This window comes from Emydura macquarii, unplaced genomic scaffold (genome assembly GCF_026122565.2).
Source record: "Emydura macquarii macquarii isolate MOO-44397 ecotype Brisbane River unplaced genomic scaffold, CSIRO-AGI_Emac_v2 contig_561, whole genome shotgun sequence".
In the NCBI taxonomy this organism is placed as follows: Eukaryota; Metazoa; Chordata; order Testudines; family Chelidae; genus Emydura; species Emydura macquarii.
Window position 1 is genome coordinate 13,332,236 of NW_027130698.1, and position 22,926 is coordinate 13,355,161.

At 42.9% G+C, this 22,926-nt stretch overlaps 1 protein-coding gene across 1 annotated transcript; it reads left to right on the forward strand.

Moving 5' to 3' along the window:
* Nucleotides 1-1,635: 1,635 nt before the first annotated feature.
* Nucleotides 1,636-22,640, forward strand: WFDC1 (WAP four-disulfide core domain 1). Its single transcript, XM_067539959.1, has 8 exons — nt 1,636-1,682; nt 1,825-1,984; nt 11,480-11,675; nt 12,299-12,382; nt 16,051-16,191; nt 18,654-18,695; nt 19,408-19,471; nt 20,550-22,640. Exons 2-7 carry the CDS (start codon nt 1,829-1,831, stop codon nt 19,464-19,466), a joined length of 678 nt encoding a protein of 225 aa, XP_067396060.1. The 5' UTR covers nt 1,636-1,682; nt 1,825-1,828; the 3' UTR covers nt 19,467-19,471; nt 20,550-22,640.
* The last annotated feature ends 286 nt before the right edge of the window (nt 22,641-22,926 follow it).

Genomic DNA, 22,926 nt, shown 5'->3' on the forward strand with positions numbered 1-22,926 from the left:
GCTGGGCCACTCACTCATTCACCCTGGCCTCTGTAGGCAGGTGGTTAAGGTCATCCTCCAGAGGAAATGGGGGGTTAGAGGAGGTTCCCCTCCCCCTTTCTCTGGCTGCCATTTGAGGGGACGCTCCATTGTTTCACTTTTGTTTTCCAAGCCCTGGTCACAGAGGAGGCAAAGCGAGTGTATCCGCCGGTCACAGTGGGGCAGGAGCAGCACAGATCCGGGCAGGGTTATCATGAAGGATACGTACCGGCCCCATCTATCATCTGACTTGCCATCTGGGCGTGCCCTCTGTAACCCCTGCTCCACTGAATGCACTGGAGACTTTACCTGAGGAAAGACTTCAGAATCTCTCCCTCAGGGGCAGAGCCAGTCCCCTGGGCCCAGGCCTAGAAGCTCATCCGGGTTCTGGGAAGATCAGCAGAGGGACAGGTCCTCTCACCAAGGCCAAACTATGGCAGGAGAACTGCCCCACACAGGTGGTAGCCTAACGGCTTGATTAGATGCTGTGTGATGCCGAGGTGGGGAAGAGAGGGAGGAGTCCTACAGCGTGGGACCTCTGTCCAGGCCCCACCTCCCAATCCTCCCTGTGCACTGCTGCACAGGGACCTCCAGCAGAGCTGGGCCGCACACAGTACAGGGGGTAACACGTAGCCCTGGCAGCTCCCCCAAATCCTGCCTCCATGCCTAGGGCAGTGGAATTGCACTTATTCTACTGCTAGGGGGGCCACTATGCTGGGGGGGAGGGGGAGGAAAGGGAGCCCCTACGTGAGTGGACTGTAACAAACACCTGAAATCGTTTAACGCGCCTTAATTATAGTGTTTTACCTAAGCCACAGAGTGCATAAAACATGGATTTCCATTGATATTCAGCCAATCTTCAAAGGCGGGTGCATCAAGATTGGGGCCTAAACTCAGGCATCAGCAGCTACCTGCTGCTATAGGCACCTTGGGCTGGATTTAAGGGGCTAAAATAGGAATTTCGGTGTCTAAATATTGATGTCAGTGTCTCACCCTCCGCAACCGAGTTTGAAAATAGGGCCCTGTGTGGTTATCCGAGATAGCAGTCTCAAAACCAGTCCCTGCCCAGTTCCATCCATTGTAAGACACAGCGGCCATTCATAAGATATTCCTTAAATAAAGCCCTTTCCTCTGGGTACATCATGTCCCGCCTGCCTCCAGTGCCTGTGAGCTCCTTTTTCCCCAGCGGCCACCTCTTCCCCTAATTTAAATCAAGCTGAGAACGAAAGCTAACGTCACTTTGTTTTAATTAACACGCCAATTTGTTGTTTATCATGTTTTTAAATAATTTCCTTCTGGGAATGAAGCCTATCTCAGAGAATAAACCACCCTGTAGAAATATGGTACAAACCCACCAAGCCGGGCATCTACTTGGGGGGCTAGGGGAGTACACAGTGAGAGTGCTTGTTATCTTGGAAAGTTTGGAAGAGCTGCTAGAGGCTACTCAGTGCCCTCCTCCAAGACTTTTATTTCCCCCTGCAGCAGCTGCCATTTGATCCCAAGCTTTGGCTTTGAATGGGGCGCCCTGAGAGTGCCAGATGTTGTGAACAAAGGGCTAAAAATAATCTTTCCAGCCCTCATTCAAGGGGAGTGCGAACACGAGATGGGAGAACCTGACCTGTCTTTGAGCAAGAAAGTTCAACAGCAGCAACTGGCTCCTGATTGTGAGTTCCAACCAGTCCCCCCCCCACACCCCTCCCAGAAGCTGCGCAGGAAAGAGCCATTTGCTTCAGCAGTCAGCTCTCTCCCTCCCTCTGAATCGTCTGGCTGGTTGAAAGCTGAGCTCCTTCTTTTATTTCTCATCAGGAGCATGGAATCCGGCAGCAATCGCCTGATGCCCAGCCTGCATTTCTGTAAAAAGATCTTTGCCGCAGCCTTGTGTGTCTCAGTCTTACTCCCAGAATCGGCCTTTACAAAGAATCTTTGGAAACGTGCGCTCCATCTGAAACTGACAGAGAAATATGATGTGAGTACCTAGCTGCAGGGGGGACATTGCATGTGAACTAGTAGGAGGCGTCTGTAGTGGTGTGAGTTCTCTAAGTCCAGTGTGAATGGTCCATTTAGAATGATAAGTATTTGAATCCGAAGCCTTTTCTGGTTGTAAGAGGGCTCATTTAGGCTGCTAAGCGGTGTTAAACTTTTTTAAGTTTAACCTATTTGCTGCAACAGGAGACGTACAGATAAGGGCACACTTTATACATTGAAAAATAAATGCATAATGCAATAGTCACAGCCCAAGGAGGCGCTCTGCAATCAGAGAGGCTGGAGAAGGGAAAACTGAAAGAAGAAAAGGAGAAGGTGGTTGCAAGTGGCAAAACCCACATAAATGAGAAGAGAAGTGCTAGCATGAAATACCAAAAGGAAAGTAGCACAGTCCATTCCTTAGAGCAGGGGAACTGGGAGTCAGAATTCCTGGGTTCTGTGCCCAGTTCTACCACTGGCTTGCTGTAGGGTCTTGGGCAAGTCACTTCATCTCTCTGTGACTCGTTTTACCCATCCAATGTAAAATGGGGATGATACGTACCATAATTCACAAGGGTTTTGTGAGGTTTAACTAATGAACAATTTTGTAAAGTGTACTGAGATCCACACACAAAAAGCACCATATACATGTAAAGCAGTCATTGCTCTCATGGAGCAAGAAGCTCAAGGGAGAATCCATTCTCATGTTTGCCTCCTCTTAGAGAATCATCGAAATTCAGGTCCGGGCGGGATCTGGAGAGGTCATCTAGTCCAGCCCCCTGTGCTGAGGCAGGACCAAACATACCCACAACCATTCTCAGCAACAGGTGTTTGTCTTACCTGTTCTTAGAAACCTCCAGTGATGGGGATTCTACGACCTCCTGGGAAGCCCCTTTCAGTGCTTAACTATCTTTATAGTTAAAAAGTTTCTCCTAATATCTAACCTCGGTCTCCCTTGCTGCAGATTAAGCCCAGTACTTCTTGTTCTACCTTCAATGGACATGGAGAACAACTCATCACTGTCCTCTCCACATATTGGGAGGCAGTTATCAGGTCTTCTTTTCTCAACTAAATGTGCCCAGTTCTTTTAACCTTTCCTCATAGGTCTGGATTTCTAAACCTTGGATCATTTTAGTTGCTCCTCCTCCAATTTGTTCATATCTTTCTTAGAGTGTGTTGTCCAGACCAGGACACAGTACTCCAGCTAGGTCTCACCAGGGCCAAGAAACATGGGAGAATTACCTCTGGTGGTCTACATACAGTGCTCCTGTTAATACACCCCAGGATATTAGCCTTTTTCACAACGGCATCACACTGTTGACTAATATTCAATCTATGATCCACTATAACCCCAGATCCTGTTCTGCAGTACTACCACCTATCAAATTATGGTGATGTTTCCTCCCAAGTGCAGTGCTTTCCTCTTGTCTTTATTGAATTTCATCTTACTGCTTTCAGACCAATTCTCCAGTTTTTCAAGGTCATTTTAAAGTCTAATCCTGTCCTCCAAAGCGCTAGCAATCCCTCCCAGCTTGGTGTCATCTGCAAATTTTATAAGCATACTCTCCACTCCATTATCCAAGTCATTAATGACAATATTGAATAGTACTGGACCCAGGACAGGTCAGGTCTCCAGTAGATATGCCCCCTCCACCCCAGTTTGACAGTGAACAATTGACAACTACCCTTTGAATACAGTCTTTCTACCAGTTTTGCACCCATTTTATAGGAATTTTCTCTAGATCACATTTCCCCAGTTTGCTTATGAGAATGTCACGTGTGTCGAAGCTTTACTACAATCAAGATATATCACCTCTATAGCTTCGCCCCTATCCACTAGGCCAATGACCCTATCAACAAAGGAATTTAGACTGGTTTGGCATGATTTATTCTTGAGAGATAAGATGAGTGAGGTAATGTCTTTTATTGGACCAACTAAGAGACAAGCTTTCGAGCTTACACAGAGCTCTTCTTCAGGTCTGGGAAAGGTACTCAGTGTGTCACAGTTAATGCAAGACTGTGCGCATTGGCAAGCACAATCAAGGGCCATAGAGACAAATGCCAGGGGATATGGCCCATGAGGCTGATGATGACACGTTCAGGAGCAGACTTGCTCTATTCACATGACAGGTGTTTTGTGAAGTGTAGTGCACACACCTGATAAACAGAAGGAGGGGTAACCGGAGACTGGTGCAAAATTTCTACCTGTAATTCCATGAACATTTTGCACCAAAATTTGTCAGGACAATGCAAAGTCAAATCGACTGTCAAATTTGTCTCAATTTAGGGAGTTCAAGACCGTTCATTGGATTTCGGCATTCTTTTGTGAGGCTGCAATTTTTTTTGTAATATAGAGCAATGAGCAGTTTTGGCCTGCTTAATCTCTCATAACTGCACTGGAAAAATACCATTATTATTAACAACAATAATAATTCTGCCATGTTGCAAAACTACTGTAAAGTCAAAATCTGCGGCTTTCCACAAAAACTAGGAAGTGAATGATCTAGACAGATAGAATCCTACATTTTGATGTTCAGATAACTTGTTCTATAAAGGCAGAGAGTCCTTTCCCTTAGGGATATATCCTCCTCCTTGAACCAGCGGTTTTTCAAAGGACTGTTTTTCCGGCAGCAGCTAATCCAGGTGCTACTGATCTGGTAAACTCAGCTGAAGTTGCTCAGATGGCAGAGTAATCACTTTATCTAGGAGGGGGTGGAAGCTGCATTTCTCTCTCCCTTCCTTTGCACACTTGAAAGAGGAGAATTCCATTGTCTGACCTCTCCCTTTACAGAACACTAGTCCTGGGGGCTCTGTTTCTCAGGGAGATGTATGATTCAGCACCAATTTTCTGCATAGTCCTTGCCTTGCCAAAGGCACACAAGCTATGCAGAGTGGGGAATGCTCCTGTGAGCAGCATTTTTCTTTCTCCACCTAGACATTCACATCTCATTGGCCAGGGTTGTCTTGTTGGGGGAGGGAGGAAGAAGTGAGAAATTGTACTTAGTCTGTAGTTTGACCTCCCTTGAGCTAACATATTTGTCACCCCCTGCTTATACCAAGAACTGTGTCTGGAATTAATGCAGGATTGTGTTTCAGATCCTTTGCTTCTGACAGCAAAAGAAAGGAGTGGAAATATTTGGGACCAAACATTAGACGTTCAGTGTCAGCCATGTTAGATTTCAGTTGGTGGAAGGGGTGTCAGTGACGCGCTAAGTGATACAAGACTGGACCAAAGGAAAGAGATTGGGGGTGGAACAGAATATTTGTGTGATATTGACCTAGAAGTGCAATCAGGGATAGGGTGTAGTAAGATAGCAGAGGGCCGAGGATGTAACCCTCAGGGAAGCCCTGACGGGAGAAGGAAACGTTTCCAAAGATCCAACAATAACAATGGAATGGACATGATGACCTAACAGGTTTTCCTTATTCTTCATTTCCATGAATATAATATGCACATTGTGCCAATGATCTTTATTCTGTTTCAGAGAAAAGATGGCATGTGGCCATTAACTGAACAAATCCCACCAAATCACCCTGAAATCAACGGCAACACTCCTCTTGATTTGTAGAGGGCCAAGATTAGGCCCTGTGCATTGTCTCACTAAGGCAGGCACCTAGAACAACAAGGATCCGACCCTCCTCTGGTATAAATTGGTGTAGCATTATTGACTTCAATGGTGCTGTGCATATTTACAGAATCTGTCCCTAAATTCCTTTCAACAGGAACCCCAACTAGAAATATGTCTTGCCAGATCCATTCTGTGTTGTAATATCCTTATCTACAGCAGAAATCTATTTAGATTTCCTTGGAGTTCAAGTGTCAGAGAATTGTGCTTAGAGGCAAACTGGTTCTCATTTGCAGACAAGAAAAATATAAGGGTTGTATGGAATTTTTATTAGGCAGGTCATATACCTCAGATGTTATTGAACGTCTGGAAATGCAGTGAGTGATTTAGGGTAATGAGGCTTCATTCCATTTTTTTCTAGTCACTCTGTACTTGGCTTTCGAGTTTCCTCAGCTGAACTCTTAACTTTCCCCGTTAACTAGTTTCTGGATGTCTTTAAAGCAGATATTGCCATTAAAATGGCTTCATGAGTCTCCCGAGACAAACAGCAACTTGCCCCCAGGATTGAAAAATATCCTCAAGTGCAGAAATTTTAAGATGCACCAAAGTCCGTAAAATTTAAAAATCCAAGTCATGCTCCTAGCCAAAATGTAAATCCTAGGTGAGCTTTTAAATAGGCATTCGTGAAAACCATTATTCCAAGACAGCATTAATATAAGACTTCCCCCTTTTTTTCCTAAAAATCTTATACCTAAAGCAGTGGCAGCATGTTGATGAGTTAAATTTTGCAAACATGCTGTACTGCAGTGAGTTCTTAAGTGCCAGATATCAGAACACTAGGAACACTGAGAAAAACAAGGAGAAAGCTTAGTAGGGAAAAGGTCATTCTGAGAAATTCTTGGCGTGAGAACTTTTATTGTTCCAAATGGGAAACTGAGTTCATTATGGTCAACTGTTCATTATCAGTTTTTCCTTTCAAATAGTGAATCACTGGTGAACAAATCATATTCATTGTCTTTGAAGTGTCAGTTACTAATAAGTATTTGTTAAACATTTGGGTAAATGCATTTCAGACTATGGCTTGAGTGACAACAACATTTTAAATAGGAGAATAACAAATAATGAACTTCCAAAATGAATGCTTTGATGCATAATCGTCCTTACTAAAATCTATGGAACTTTTGGGACTCCTAAATATTTTCACTGCTATACAGTGTGTGGACTAGATTATGAATTCTGAATAGACCTGGTGCAAAAAAATAGGAAAAATACGTTGCGGGGTTTTTTTAATTTCTCATTTCCCAAAATTTCACGTTTGACATTTCTTGATTTTTTGAAATTCAGATCTTCAAAACTGGAAGAATTCTAACCAACTTTATTGCTGGTTGAAAATGTGGGGGGGAGATTGGGGTTATCTTTGTCAAATTTTTTCCTGTTTTTTCCCCCACATTTTGTAATCCAAATATTGAAATTTAAAAAAAACCAAAAAAACCAAAGAGCTCTCATGATTAACAATGTGACTCATCAATCCATAGGGAGAGATTCTGATGCCCTTATTCACTTTGAGCAGCACCTTCCTCTATGAGTAGTGCAGTTAAATAAATGCGCTAGTAAAATAAGGGGCTAGTCAACATGATTAGAGGTATTAGAACCTGACAGAGTGTGAACGTAACTTGGTGCTTTCATTTGTGGAAATAGGGGTGAATAAGGTTTTCCCCCCTCACTTCTCAATAAATTAAAAACCAACCATCATCTGGACTTTCTGTACCACATGATCTACAATCTCTAATTGTTTATTTGCTTATAATTTGGGTGGGTTTACCCTACCGTTCCCACCTTAATGTATGGGATGAATCTCAGTCAGAGGTCATTTCAGGCCTCTGGGAATGTTCCCTATTTGTTATTGCACAAATGTAAGCGATTGGCTGAAATAAAGTAACGCTGTATCGTGGTACTATATGCTGTGCATGATCCATTATAAAGAAAATGGAGGTAAAATCTATCATGTCAGCATTACACATAACATACATCATTACCTCTTATCATGTTGAACTGAATTGTATCCCTTTTCTATATAATGAGCTAATTACTCATTCCTAATTACAGTTTAAAATAACTGATTTACAGTCCAGTCATTCATAACAGCAAGGACACGGAGGAGACGCAGCCAGTCCCAAAGTTAACAGAGCTAGTTCTTTGTGCACTGCCTCTCAACAGTTGCAGACTGAGGCCATCTGTTGGAATCTAAACGCATGGCAGCAAAGCCTCCAAAATCCTGTTTAAAACGCGTTGATTTTCCCTTGTGCATTGATGTAATGACAATATTGGAATGCAGGGTTCCCTTAATTTCCTCCCTCTTAACTGTGTCCCCTGGTTACACGTATTTGGAAAGGAGAAGAATGAGTGACTGGAAAATCCACTTGTGTTCTTATTTAAACAAAAGCACTTTCCCACACATAACCCTCTGCAGGCCCAAGAAGAGAGGCAAAAACTCTTTGCGAGGTGCCTGTGGCAGGGATGATTTAGCCGTGCCCAGACATGGGGAGACTCTGTCAAAATCAACCCAAGTTTCTCTGTAGCCTGATGGTGCCCTCTTGAGAACAGCCTGAGCGGAGTTGTGCAATGCAGTAGAGCTTCTTTGTTACTGGTTTGCAAATACTACGGTGCTGGACACCATTCCAAGAGCGTAGGTAGATTCATAACCCAAACAATCTGATAACAAGTTCATTTCCTTTCTTCCTTTATCATTTTGGGTCAAATGCTGATCTCAGTTACAGGTGTAAATCCAGAGTAACTCCTTTGATTTATGTGGAGCTTCTTTGGCATTAAACCTGTGTTAATGAGAGCTGAATCTGGCTATCTGAATCTAGTTTAACCCCACAATTTGATTATAGGCAGACTTTCCTACTGTACATTTCTGAAGTTTGCTCAGTTCAGTTTAGCTGTCTTCACTTACAGTCCCCAGGTTCTCTCTCACACACACACACAGAAACCATATTCTTTTGCAAATCCAACAAAAGGGTTATTTTTTTTCACACTCCAGAGCATTACTAGAGACTTTGCAGGTAGCACACTTTGCTGGTAGCACACACCCAGTTAGATAGCAAACGAGACAAGAAACCTTTGTGTCTCAAGAACACAAAAGTTCAGAAGTCAAAAAATCATTCCTCCGAGGAGTGATGTAGTATTTAGACAATGGGTCTGTTCTCTCCTGCACTGAAGATGCATTGTCCCACCAACACAAAGTGGCCCTATGCCTGATGTAGCTGGCCATGGGAATGCTAGCCTTTCTGTAGCAGAGCCACCTGTTGTGACATAGAGCCAATATAGCTGATCCTCTTCCCGGCCCTCGGTGTAGCTTCCCAACAGCTGAGAAGAGGGTAAACCCAGGACCGGATTTCAGGGCAGGCGACTGAGGTGCCGGGTGTGGGGGGCGCCAGGCTTGGGGGGCTGTTTTTGTTGTTAGCGACAAAAGGGAAAATAGAACGTTTGAAGTAAAATGTTTCAGTCTTTGGATCTCTCTGACTCTGTGAGGGCAAAAGTGAGGAAATCGACCTTTTGAACCAAAGGTGGAGGGGTAACATTCTAAGGCCTACCGTAACACTATCTAATACTGGTCCACCCAGTTGGTGCACTAAATATTGATGTTAGCACATTTCAGTTATTCTTACAATTAAAATGTTTCTATAAGCTTATAGGAAACAACCTTTTTTTTTATTTGCTGATATATGGCATGAATAAATACCGATGTACAGCTCCTGTGCAAATGTATCATCTTAAATCGTGCATCAACGTCGTGAAATGGGCGACCAATGCAATAAAAAATAAGGTGGCCAAAAGTTTAACAAATGGAGGGGGAGGTGCCTGGAGCACCATTTAATCTAGTGCCAGCCCCGGGTGGACCCAATTGTATTCTTTATGCCTGGGGAAAGGGAGTGTGATCGGGGCGAGTCTGGGGCTCCCCATACTGTCACATTGGCTCTTTAGGGAAGTTGGCAGCTAGTGCAAATGAGAGCAGATGCCAGGTTGCTCTAACTTACACCATTGGACCAGCACACAGACAGCTGACGGTTGGAAGGTCGCACAGGATGACTTAAAGCCAACTTTGAGTGCATACACACATGCACCCTTCCTTGGTTGTGCTGTGTACTTCTCAGCTGCAGACGAGGATCTGAGCCACTGTATTGATATTTGGAGCAAATCCTGCTCCGTTCCCTGTCCCTGACAGTCAGCAGGGTGATTCTGCTGCTCTGGGGGAAGACCTGAGCCGCCTGTGCAGAGTGGCTCTGCATCATCATTATCCCATGGAGTTGAGCGCTGCAAGTGTCTATGTACTGCTGTGAAGAGGGAAGCATGGGAGTAGAAGCGTGGATCCACCGACGCAGTCTCACCCAGCAAGGCAGCGATGAAGCTGAAGCAGTAGTGTGTGCAGAACGCCTGAGGTAGGGAGTTTTGTTCCTCCCCTTTTCCCACCGAACTCCCCTGCACACAGCATATCTGAGCACAGGGATGAGGGCTTTGGCCCCTGGTAAGTATGAAATGGGCTTGAGTGGCTTGTCAATTTCTGCAGAATGCAGGAAGCTGGAGTCTCATCCAGATGCCGTCTGTATGAATCATGTTGCTTCGCATGCAGCTCCTTACGCTCGTCAGGGAAAGTGCCGCACTCTGCTAATTCCACTTGAGAGTTTCCTCATTGTTTGTGAGTAATTAAGAGCAGGGCGTATTTTCCCCGTATCCAAATACATTTTGACTTGGCGTGTGGTTAAACAGGGCATATGTCCTCCTTTACAGCATCTGGTACAAAGCGTGGCTTTTCACATACAGGGCATCCCAAAGTCCTGCCAGTTATACAAGTCTGGAACTTCCAAAAAAAAAAAGTTAAGACCAGAGTGGCCAAAACTTTCAAAAATAACTGGTGATTAAGAGGCCTGATTTTCAAACACTGAGCAACCGCACTATGAAAAAGAAGCCCCTTAATAGTGCTTTCTGTTGGACAGGCCTAAACTAAGGCACCCAAAATCATGAATTATGCCCAGGATTTTCAAAAATAAGAGACTATATTTAAGGCTCCTTAATCCACAGGCATATGGACTTTCAGACCTGCTGAACTCCCCAGTCTCCCTCCAACCATGCTCTAACCTAACCAGATCATCATGTATTTTTATAATACAGTCTTCAAACCAAAAATTCCTAATCCCATAGTGAGTGCATTGGAAAACTCCCAGAACCCCCTTCTGTCAACTCTAGTTTAAAAGGTCAGAGGAGAGGAAAAGGAGACCTTTCAGAACTCTGATACTGCAGCTGAGGCATAAGATATTGGATAGAAAGGGACTGGATTAGGTACCAAATGCACGAAAGAAAAATTAAGCTTCTTTTCAAGACCTTCAATTACTAAGCTCACTTTACAGGAAGGTCTTAAATTAGTAAAAGGCTGTTGGAATTAATCACTTACAACAAAAGTAGAATGATTATGAAGCACAGGAACAATAAGGCCCTCTGTATCATCATGGCTATTTCAACCTCTTTTTCTCTAGGGTGTTTTTAAGGTACCAGTTACTGAAATGCCCACTGGCTCTGTCTCCTACTCTCTCAGACAAGTGTAATGGACATTTTGGGAATTTAAAAATTAGATCCTTGAATGCTTCTACGTCATTAAAACAATGTAATAATAATAATACTTGGTGTTTAGGGAACACATGTAATCAGATGATCTCCGAACACTTTGCTAAAGTAGCTACAGATTCATGTTTTCATTTTACAGGTGGGGAAACTGAGTCACAGAGTGGTCGGGTCACTTGCTCGATGAATAGTTGAAGAAGTCAGTCATTTCTTCATGCTCACTCCAGCTTTGTCAGTTTGCAGTGTGTTTGGTGCTGATCAAACGTTCTCCTTTATGCCAAATCTGTGTTTTCCCTTTTTTCTTTTTTTGCAAGGATTATGAATACCCTCTTCATTCTCACAGTGCCCATCACCAGAAGAATGACCGCTGCCCCCCACCCCCGCAGACGTTACCTGTCCGAGCATGTGAAGTGCCCAGCTGCCGCTCAGATTCTGAATGTGAAAGACACAAGCGTTGTTGTTACAATGGGTGCATCTATGCCTGCTTGGAGTCAGTACAGCCACCTCCAGGTATGGTGGGCTGTCAGGTCAAACTGCCTCAGATACAAATAGAAACAGCTGCAATAACAATGGTAGGCAGTAGAACGGGGGGTAGATCCCGGTATGTAGTAGGTCTAAAATAGGACTTGGGGTTTGAATCAAGAACTAAGCTTTTGTTCCATGGCAGTGAGAGCTGCCCTTGTGAGATTTTAGCCTCAAGAGAGTGGAAATTGCATGAGCTCAGCTGATCTTGCAAGATTTTTAGCAGCACTCAATGAAGCTCTGCTCACTTTAGGCCTGATCTTACAAGAGGCCAAGTGACAGCTCGATCCAAAGCCAACGGAAGGCAACGAGAGCCCTTCCATTCATTTCAATGGATTTTGGATCAGGCTTTCAAAGGAAGCTCCGCATTTTGCAGGCTGTTGCCCTTTGTGGCACCATGATGCATGATATGAACTGCGGTGATCAAGCTGCAGCTGGAACATTTTAAATGACAGTGAATGTAAAGACCTCGCTGAAACATACCCAGCAAAACCCTCCCCGAAGAACTCCACCTGCCTTATCGTCAGGGACTGGAGAAAATCAGTGGCATGAAACGACTTGTGTGCTCTGTGACTGCTCATCCTTAACAATATGTTCTCTTTTTAAAATAGTTTTAGACTGGTTGGTGCAGCCGAAACCACGTTGGCTGGGAGGAAACGGTTGGTTGTTAGATGGCCCAGAGGAAGTTTTACAAGGTACCGTGAGCACGACTCAGCATTTTAATCACCTGGGCAATGTAGGTTGTTGAATTCTGCTGGACGAAGGACACTGGTTTGGAAAATAATATGCAAGTTCAGTGCCAATAAACCAGCCCTTTTTCAAGGGAGAATAGTAAATACAGTGTTTTCAGTTCAGAGCCTCAGAAACACCACTTAATCTACATTGCAGAATCAGTGCTAGCACGGAAAGAACACTTCCTGTAAACTACTTTTGATGTACAGTGCAAAAAGGGCAAATAGTAACAGATTAGTGATTGCACCCCATGTGACTCCAGGGCTTGTGAAGTGAACAATATTTCAAACCAAAAGCAAAAGGTTTGTTTTTAATACACAGCTCTGCCAAAAGCCTCCTTACTAGGGGTGAAATGATCCTCTTCCATCTGCCATGCAGATGCATAAATGGTGCACATTAGCGGAAATTTGATTAATGTCAGGGAAAAGTGATGTGAGCAGGATGAGCAGAGAATATGCCCAATGCAACTTGTAGAAGAAGATTTTGCCCCCAGAGATAGGTCTGACATGTCAGTATGACCTGACAATACAATATTGCATCTCATTCTGCATGTGTGGATGTATGGGTAGGTGGACGGATGTATAGGGGAGAATCATTTCCTTCCCAAGACATAGCCCTAACTACATATAACTGACTTACACGACTCAGTGACGAGATTCATTTGTGTGACGTGTTCAGTGAAAAATGAGATCCACTCCAATTTAGGCTTAAACAGTTTCTTGAAACCTTTATTTTGCACATTTTGAAGACAGTGCTATTCCCACCTCTGAATGACATGTACATGCAGAGAGACAAGGTCGATGGGGTAATATCTTTTATTGGACCTACTTCTTTTGGTGAGACAGACAAGCTTTCAAGCCACACGTCTTTGGGTAAGAAAAGCCTCACCCACTTTGTCTCTCTAATATCCTGGGACTGACACAGCTACAACTACACTGCATATGCATGCAAAACCAGATAAGGTCAGAAAAGTAATGGATCGAGTTACCTCTCCTGTGGAGAGGGTGACATTTTTTTGCAAATCTCTGGTCCCTGATATGATCTTCCCCTGTGTCTTCTCCAATCTCTTGTTGTCTGCCACTGTCTTTTATACCCTGTTCCGTGACTTTACACAGACTCAGTTACCTCATCAGTGGACCAACCCATTCTAACCCAACTCAACATTTTTACGCATAAATCATAATAACTAACCTAACCTAATATATTTTTGCTTAGCCTTCTAAAACGTACTTGTTTTATCTACTTCTATACTGATCTCCTTTGTATTCTGCTGTTAATTCTACTGGCTCCATCTGGTAGGCTTGATCTTACTGGTCTGTTTTTGTGACCTTGTGTGTTTCCTTGTTAATTTGTCTTGCAGGTGAGTTAACAATTCCCTCATGACATTCAGTTTCACCCTGCTATTTACACAGATAAGGTTTTACAAAGCAAGACACACAAACCAGGTTTCATAGTTTAGACAACCCGGAAGTTGTTGTAACTAAGCTTTAAAATGCTCCATTGGCAGGTATTACATACAAAAGCAAAAGTTCCTTTATATTTTTCCTTTAAATATATCGAATTCATTTCTCCAACACTGGTTAGTATATATATTTAACTAACACCATTCATTACACTGTTTTCCAACAGAGGCTTGAGATGCATTTTATTAATGAATTTTAGATTTAGATTTCAAGGCCAGAAGTGACTATAGCGATCATCTAGCCTGATCTCCTGTTTAACACAGGCCAGATTATTTCACTCAGTAAATTCCTGCATCAAGCCCATATCTTGTATTAGCATCCTTGGGCAAGTCATGTCCCTGCTCTGTGCCTCAGTTTCCCCATCTGTAAAATGGGGTTAATGATGTTGGTTAACCTCCTTTGTAAAGTGTTTTGAGATCTACTGATGAAAGGCTCTATGTAAGACCTAGATACTATTGTTTTTATATCATTTCTAGCCTGAATTTATATAGTATCAGCTTCCAGCCACTTGATTTTGTTAGCCTTGGTCTTCTAAATTAGAGAGCCCTCTATTATCAGTATTTCTCTTCCTCTGTAGGTACTTATAGACCATGGTCAAGTCACCTCTTAAATTAAGATGAAATCTCATCCCATTACCAATTCTCTGAGCCATCCAGTCCCACCTCAGTAGAGGGAGGTGCGATCTGACCACAGGCCTGGGAAGTAGGAAGTCGAGAATTGTCATCCCTACCCTAACATTGATGCCCTTTGTGGTCTTATGCCAGTCTCTTGGGCCCTGATTTTCAGACATCCAGATTTTGCTCATGCAGTTCTGTGTCTGTTCCCATTCACAGCCAAGCAGGCAGAAAGTAGGTTTGTAATTTAACCGCAGGCCTGAAATCTGGAAATCAGGCCTTTCACCTCATTGCCTCAATTTCCAGTTGTGGAAAGTGAGCATAAAATGATCTGCCTCACAGGTTTAATTAATTAATCACTGATTTAAAAGTACGTGGAAAGTCTTGCTTCAGGGTGTAGGCCAGTCTCTATTAGAGACCAGGATGAGACCTAACAAGTGGAGCAGATTATCCCACATCTGCCTCCTGCGGGGTCCTTCTGCTTTCCTCTGAAACATCTGGGGCTGGCCACTTCCCAAGACAGGCTATATGGATGTCGGCTCTGAGCCAGACTAGAAATTCCTAATGAGAAAATTCTGCCTTTGACTCCACTGACTTCACTAGAGTTGCACAAGTTCAGTAAAATATACCCCTCTGTATTCATTGCTACAGCTCGTCTTATATTTAATCACACTTATCACAGCTGAATGGAGCAGTTAGCATGAAATGCTCCAGAAGTGGGTACCCTCAATCAAGGCATGGGAATTAGAGGAGACTATCCTGGAATTAAAATTCCAACAAAAGAAAGAAAGAAAGTAAGTGTGGGGTGTCTCTATGGGGTCTTGTGGTTAAAGCACAGAAACAGGAGTTAGGAGTTCCGGGTGCTGTTCCCAGTGCGGACACACACTTGCTATATAACCTTGGTCATGTCACTTAACCCTTCTGTGCTTCAGTTTCTTACAGATGGGTTTCCCCACAGGAGTCATGTGTGAGAATTAATTAATAGGTTAATAGATGTAGAGCCCCTTGAATATGTTGGATCCATTCCCTGGGTACAGCAGGGACAGAGAAGAAAGGGAGAACTGCCAGGGAGTTGGTAATAGTTACCTGGTTCTCGACCCAACACTGGGTGCCGGTTAAAACAGCCGGATGGCTGCTCTAAACTGTGCCAGATGGAAACCTTCCTGCAAAGGCCACGCACTGTTCAGAGCATGGTCAGCCCCCCCACCTCCCCTCTTTTCCACCAGTCCCCAGCACACACCCTGTAGAAGGGGCTGCAGGAAGAATGGTAAGGCAGCAAGCTCGGTTGGTTCTACGTGGCAGGGCGCACCCCCACATCTGGGAATCTCCACTGAGGGCATGCAGTCAGTCCCTCTTCTCTTTGAGAGGGGGAAAGTAGACAATAATGTTCTGTCAAGTTCTCTCTGAGGATTAAAGATTCAGTATTATTGTTTGTCAAGCACTTTGCGATCTTTCTCTGAGGGGAGATAGGGAAGGAGACAGCAGGATTATCGTTCCCTGGTTAGCCCTGGGGTAACAAGATCGAGATTTATGACATGCAGGCTTGTTTTCCAGCTGAGGCCTGCAGCACCACTGAGGATGGAGATGAGCCTCTGCATTGCCCCACGGGATACGAATGCCACATCATCAGTCCTGGCAACACAGCCGAAGGAATCCCTAACAGGGGTCAATGCATCAAGCTCCGTGGGAATCCTGGTCAGTTCTTTCGGAAACAGCCATCCTCACTTACTTTGTCCAAGAGACTATGCTGAGGGTCTCTCACCTGCCCGGAGGCAGATAAGGGCTTAAAATATCAGGCCAGGCTAAGCAGAGTTCCTGAGTTTCCCCTTCCTCCCGGGTTTCTCCAGTGACGTATCTGATCTTTCCACCATGGCACCATCACTCTGCCATATGAAAAAGGAAATGTTCCTCTAGTGTTGCAGGCAGCCATCCCCCAAGACTGCATTTCCATTCCCTGCTCTCTCAGTTGAGTGACTGCTTCGAAACCCAAGTCTTGCATGCAGATGGTGCTGGCAACCAAGTCATTGGTTTGGCCTTAAAAGAAAAGGACCAAACATGTGAACTAAATGGGGGGAAGGGGGCATTCAGAGTGAGATGAACACCCTGTGTAAATGTGGGGACTAACATCTGGGCCCAGGTATATACTAGCCACCCCACTGAGATCAGTGGGTTGCCATCATGTAACTAGAGGGCAGAATCAGATGCACATGTTCTTTTGATCGTACTAGTATGATACTCAAGGATAAGGCACCATGAGGAGGCAGGATGAGAAACCATTGGGTTTCACTGGGGAAACTACTGAACAGTTAAAAGCTGTATGTGTGTAATGCCTTAAATTACAAGAGAATATTAAAATGCTGCCTTTGAAAAATGCAAAGGATACAATCAAAACAGGTCATGTTCATGGTCTTTCAGGGCCTCTAGAAAAGTGCTGAATGACCTCAATCACTATGGAAACCAAAGGGAGCTGAGTGTTCAGGACCATTCAGGATCAGCCCCTAAATAATTCCTAGCAGCAATTCACTTTTCTCTGTTTTTACATGTGCAGTATGTGACATTCTGGACCGTAATCCAAATCCTCAGCATAGTTTCACTAAACTCTTTAATTTACTTGACATCAATAGAGCTAGGCCAATTTACAAGATGAGGGATATGCCCTGTAAGTTTGTTTTAGCAATGTCTGTGCATTTCCGTTTTGGGTGGGACGGGAAAACATTTATTCCCATCTACAGACAATAGTAAACCTTAGCTCATTCTATTTAAATATCAAACAGTACATTCTAAAATGACAGTAGAAAATCCAGATTGAGTTTGTTTTCTGTCTTCCAACCATAGTTTCTATTATTGTCTGAATCACAAAGACCATCCTTTTTTCTCCACTGGCGTGTTTGCCAACAAGGAATTATTTTGATGTATTTTCTGAGACCGTTTTCAACCTGTACAAGGGCGTGCAGCTTCTGTGAAAGATATTATAGAATATATACTCTGTGATGCAACTCATCACGGGCCAAAAACATCAGCAGTCCCTGTTCCTGCTTAGCCACAATAAAACCCAGTAGAATTCTCAAACCAGAGCCCTGTTTTGTTTGTAATAAAAACTAAAAGGCTTTAGAATTTCAACTTCTTTGCCTTTATTGTGTCTTTTTGTTTTGTTTTGTTTTTAATGTCCTCTAGTCATTAATATAATGATATGTGTCTGTGTTTATGGAGTTAATGCACTAGATGTCTTTGAGTTGTAAAAGTTGGCCTCTGGTAAACAAAAGGGATGAAGCTGGAACTTGAACTGTGCAGAAGCCTGTTAGATTGTCTCAAATTCTAGCTGTTTTGTTTAATAAATGCTCTCTGTTTAAGGGATACTGTGATTCCTTAGAACATGACTACTAGAGTGCAGTGTATACCTTTTAATGGTCAGAGTATTTAGGAGGATGGTGTGACTGCATGGATCCACTGGCCAAAATGTACTAGTAGGAGCTGCATAGCAGCCTATGGATACCAAGACAACACAGCTGCAGCCATGTAAAGGCTATATGCATGCTCTATTCCCTGCCCAAATGTTGAGGGTAGGAATCTTGATCTACCTAGTTCCCCTGTAGGGTTCTCTGGCTATGCGCCGGGGCCAGGATTTAATCCAAAGGAAGTAGCTAGGAGTGACGTCTGGTTAGATACATTCTCATAACTAGGCTTGGAAGGATTTGATTTTCATCGGTAAATGTCGATTTCACCATGCACCCAAAAACTGATGAAAAAATATTTCCATGGATAATAATAAAAATGTACAGATAGGCAAAGTAAGAAAAGTGCTGCTTGAGAATGTATTAGCATTTGATTTAAAGATATTTACATATCTTACATATTTATATATTTTGACAATTTGTGTTAACGGTTTTAAAGCTTTAACTTTTTGAATCTCAACATCTACTGTCATTAAATAATCATTGTCTGACCCTCCCCCCAATGTCCCGCAACTGTGAAAATTTAAATTGATAAAAATAGCAAAAGAAATTGCTTTAAAACCACAATTTTGCAACTGTGAAAATTTAAAATCGATAAAAACAGGAAAAAATGCTTAAAATAAAAATCAATAATATCTGTTGAAATTATTTTAAAAAAATCAAATTCTGCCAAGCCTGATCACAATGTATCTTATTGTTTTACAGATGGACGCAACCTAAGGCATAAATATTACAAGGAGTATTTTGGTAAGACACCATCTGGGGTCTTTGGTATTGCTGGGCTTTACAGTGGTCAAACTGTTTAAGAGGAATTTGCTGCTTATGAAATGAAAGAGACGGGCACAGTGGGGAGACGTTCCTCAGAGGTGTCTCTGCACACCTTTGCCAATGCATCTCAGAGTAGACATGCAATGCCCCTATCACAGGGCTCTTGAGAGCTGAGATTGCCAACGCTGCTGCAATGTATGGTGGTTTGTGATATGGCAGCCACCTCTGGAATGGGAAACACTCAATCAAATTCATTATAACTTGTGACTTAATGAGGAAAGGAATCCTGGTCTTGGAAGGGGAAAAGGTAGGAAAAGCTACCCCCTATTTTGCACTTTTTTTTTTTTCTTTTGATTTTCCATACCTTAGTTAGACCATGATAACTCTCAGTTCTGAAATGGAATGGTCGTAGCAGGTGAGAATCTGCCCTGAGTTACTCCTACGCAACCTAATTGATGTTCTGGGAGTAACCCGAGGCATAATTTGGGGACTTCACTGGAACTGTAGTGGTATAACTTAAAGAAAAATTTGTTCTCAACCCTAAACCTAGAACTGCTCCAACAGCCTCACCAAAGAACTGAAAAATAAGACACACACACCATTAAAAATATAGAGCTAGAAATCTTGCTGGAGCGTTCATTACTGAACGAATATACCACAGACCCTAATTTTGCAGAACTTTGTTTTACAGGAAGTAATTCCAATAATGTAGTTGGCTACGTGAAACAACAGCAGAAGCACTTAGGTTAACCCAGGTAAGTACCTTCTAAATAAAGGGTTAGATATGTGAAGATGCATGATGGTTGTCCAATGTACAATGAGTTAAAGAAACAGTCCTTTAACAGTAAAATTACCCGTCTTCAACACCGGGCATATGCTCCACTTAGGTGTCCTTGAAGCCCTAGTGGTACTGAAACCATAAGAACATAAGAAGGGCCATACTGGTCAGACCAGTGGTCCATCTAGTCCAGTGTCCTGTCTTCTGACAATGGCCAGTGCCAGGTGCTTCCAAGAGAATGAACAGAGCCATTATACTAGCCTTCTGCACATGGATGAAATTCACTATAGGGGTATGTCTACACTGCACTGTAAACCCAGGCTCAGTCCCAGGTTTGAACCCAAACTCCCCTTCCATCCACACACAAATCAGTCTGTCTCAGACCAGGACCCCTTCTGGACTCAGGCCTGTGGACCCTCCTGGAGTCTTTTCCCGTTTAGAATAAGGCCATCCAGCAGAATTTGGGGAGTCTCAAAAATTTCAAAACAGCATTTAGGCAAAGACGAATGTTTGTGTCCACACATGATATACATTTCTTTTTTATAGTGAATGCTCAAGTGTTTTCTACTGCACATCTAGGACCCAAGTGTCAGGCAGCCACGTCTGATCCCGAATGAGAAAATGCAGAGACCGCTAGTTTAGAACAGATTTCAACAGAATCCAATCCTCTAAACACGTAGGCATGCAAATAACTTTATGAATTTAATAGTAGCACTCCTGAGCACAATGGACTCTTCACATAAATACGCGTACTCACCCACAGCCTGAAATCGGTGGCAAGGCTTCTATTGGCTTCAGTAAGTTTTGGTTCAGGCTCATATGTAAAAATTTGCAGTATCAGGCAATCTGTCCCAAACTGCTGGTCTCTTTATCTTTCAGAATCAGATGGGGCTGCATTAATACAACCTGGGAAAAGATGAATCCGTCAACTTTTTATTAGACCTATGTGAGGCCAATTATTGAGATTACATGGCGGGGTACGGATGTGTTCTGTGCAACCACAGATATGATAAACATTTAAATTACCTTTTTTTTTTAATGTGATTTTCATCTAGTGCGACCTAGCTATTAAAAGAAAGATATATCCAGTAGTGGTCTGGTTCAGATGAACTGCAGCCCTACGTCTTCAGCTACAGCTATTCAGCATCTTCCTGATCTCTGCAAGTTGATAAAAGAACTGCATTGTGCAAGAACAGCAATTCTAGATCTCAGCCCTGTGAACAGTGGGAGAAATCCATTCCTTTGAAAGCAGCTGGAGTGTACAAATGGAACGGACAACCAGTCTGAACCACAATTTCATTTCAGATCTATCTCAGCACAGTGCACACTATAATGCCCAATGGGGACTGATTCTGATTCCGCATATGTAGGAGTATCTCAGGAATGACACTGGTATACAAATGGTCCAGGTGGGTTTAGAATCAGGCCCTAGGTATAAATAGCCTACTTGATCTTTCTGCTATATATGCACTGAATACAATCAGCGACCTTCATATTGTACGCAGATGATGCTAACAGAACTCAGAGATCTCTTAGCCATAAGGAAATGAATTGACTGGTAGTTTATGAATAGCATGAATGACTTTAATACGTTCGCTAATGAAAATGGGCCAAATTCGTCTCGGCTGTGTCACCAATGAAATCAGTGGAAGCTACACCAGGGATGAATTTGCCCCAATGAACAACTATCCTTTTATGGTTAAGTCTACAAGGTGACCTATGTATTTAACAACATGAGGTTGGAAATGGTCTACTATGGTGCTCTGTCTGATATTCCCTTGAGAACGATAGTACATGCAAATGTTTATTCTTCCCTCAGAGTTTGGAATCCCGCTATGGTAAAGGGGAAATTCAAAATGTGAAGCATTTTTTATATAGTTTCTTTCTGTTTATTTTTTGACCAGCTAAAATTTTCAGGGTTTGAAAAATTTCAGTCCAGCGTTAGCCTCATAGCCTTTGAGACCAGAAGGGACCACTGTGACCATCTAGTCTGACCTCCTCCACTTCACACGCAGTTGAACCTCACCCATCCACGCCTGTAATAGACCAATAACCTCTGAGTTACTGAAGGCCTCAAATCATGATTTAAAGACTTCAAGTTACAGAGTTAATTTTTGTATTTAGAGACTTCAAGTTACTCCATTTACTCTAGTTTAAGCCAGCAAAGTGGAACGAGGAAAAAAAAACCCAGGGTCTCTGCTATTGTGACCAGGGCAAAGATTCCTTCCTGGCCCGCCTTTCACCCTCTCTTCACCCCCAAAAAACACATTAAAAATGTGCACAAAACATTTTACTGGTTTTTAAATCAGCTCTAGAGCTCAGTGCCCTTAACTCCCATTGGTGTCAGGCAATGTTATGCGTTCTGAGGACCTTGCAGGAACAAATACCTAGGCTTCGGTCTAATTCAGCGAAGCATTCAAGCATATGCTTAACTCGAGATGGACACTTTGCTTTAACTTCGATCCTAGTTAAGCTCGCGGCTGAGTGCTTTGCTGGAAAGGAGCCATGAAGCATAAATTTAATCATTGCAAAATGGATCTAAAACAAAAAAGACGAAAGACTGATAAAATAACGTACTGCTAAATGTTTGCTGTTTACTATGGGCTGTAAGAGAATCCAGCCCTCCCAGTGGTGCTATGATGTTAATTTTTCTTTTAAAGTTCTTTTAAATTGTCAAATTAAAAAATAAACAAGCTGTAGAGGAGATCTGAAAGCTGCATTTTCGATATTAACATTCACACTGCTTTTGAAGATGCCATAGATTGCAAGACAAATTTTCCTGAGTTCTTATTGCTGCTCAGAAGACAAATGGCTTTATGGCAACATTAATTAGCTCATTAGGAAATTGGTAATGTTAACTTTTTAAATAACATCTGTTATGTGTGTTTAGTATCATTTTACAGCTTGTCTGGGTGCTACAGGAAACTTCTCATGTAATGTTATATGCTCACAGTGCTGATAGGCTGCCAGATTCTCAGCTGGTGTCAGTCGGTGCCTTCCCTGGAGCAGCTCTGACCTCTACTACCTGAGAATCTGTCCCAATGACTCGTTCAGTACTATCACTCGTGTTTTGTGCTCCTTGTGTTTGGAAAAGTAGGTTTTCCTACTTTGGTGCTCAATAAAAACCAGTCCGATCTATTTTTCAATTCTGTCTCGTTTCAGCTGTGTATTTCTAACACTGACTCTGCTTTTCTTTAAATTAAAAGAAAGTAAATTTCATGGTGAATTTCAGTCCTTGTGAAACTGCCAGAGCAAAAGCCCGGGGACCCAAGTCCTCCATTTACAGTACGGATGGCAGCAGCCTGAGCTTTCGTTAACCGGTGCCCTCCTCACCAATGACCCTTGCCCACCTGAAAGGGTCGGAGGGTAATTGAGGGTATGTCTATAAAGTCGCCGTCATCAGATCGACCTTTCTGGATTGATTGAGTGGTC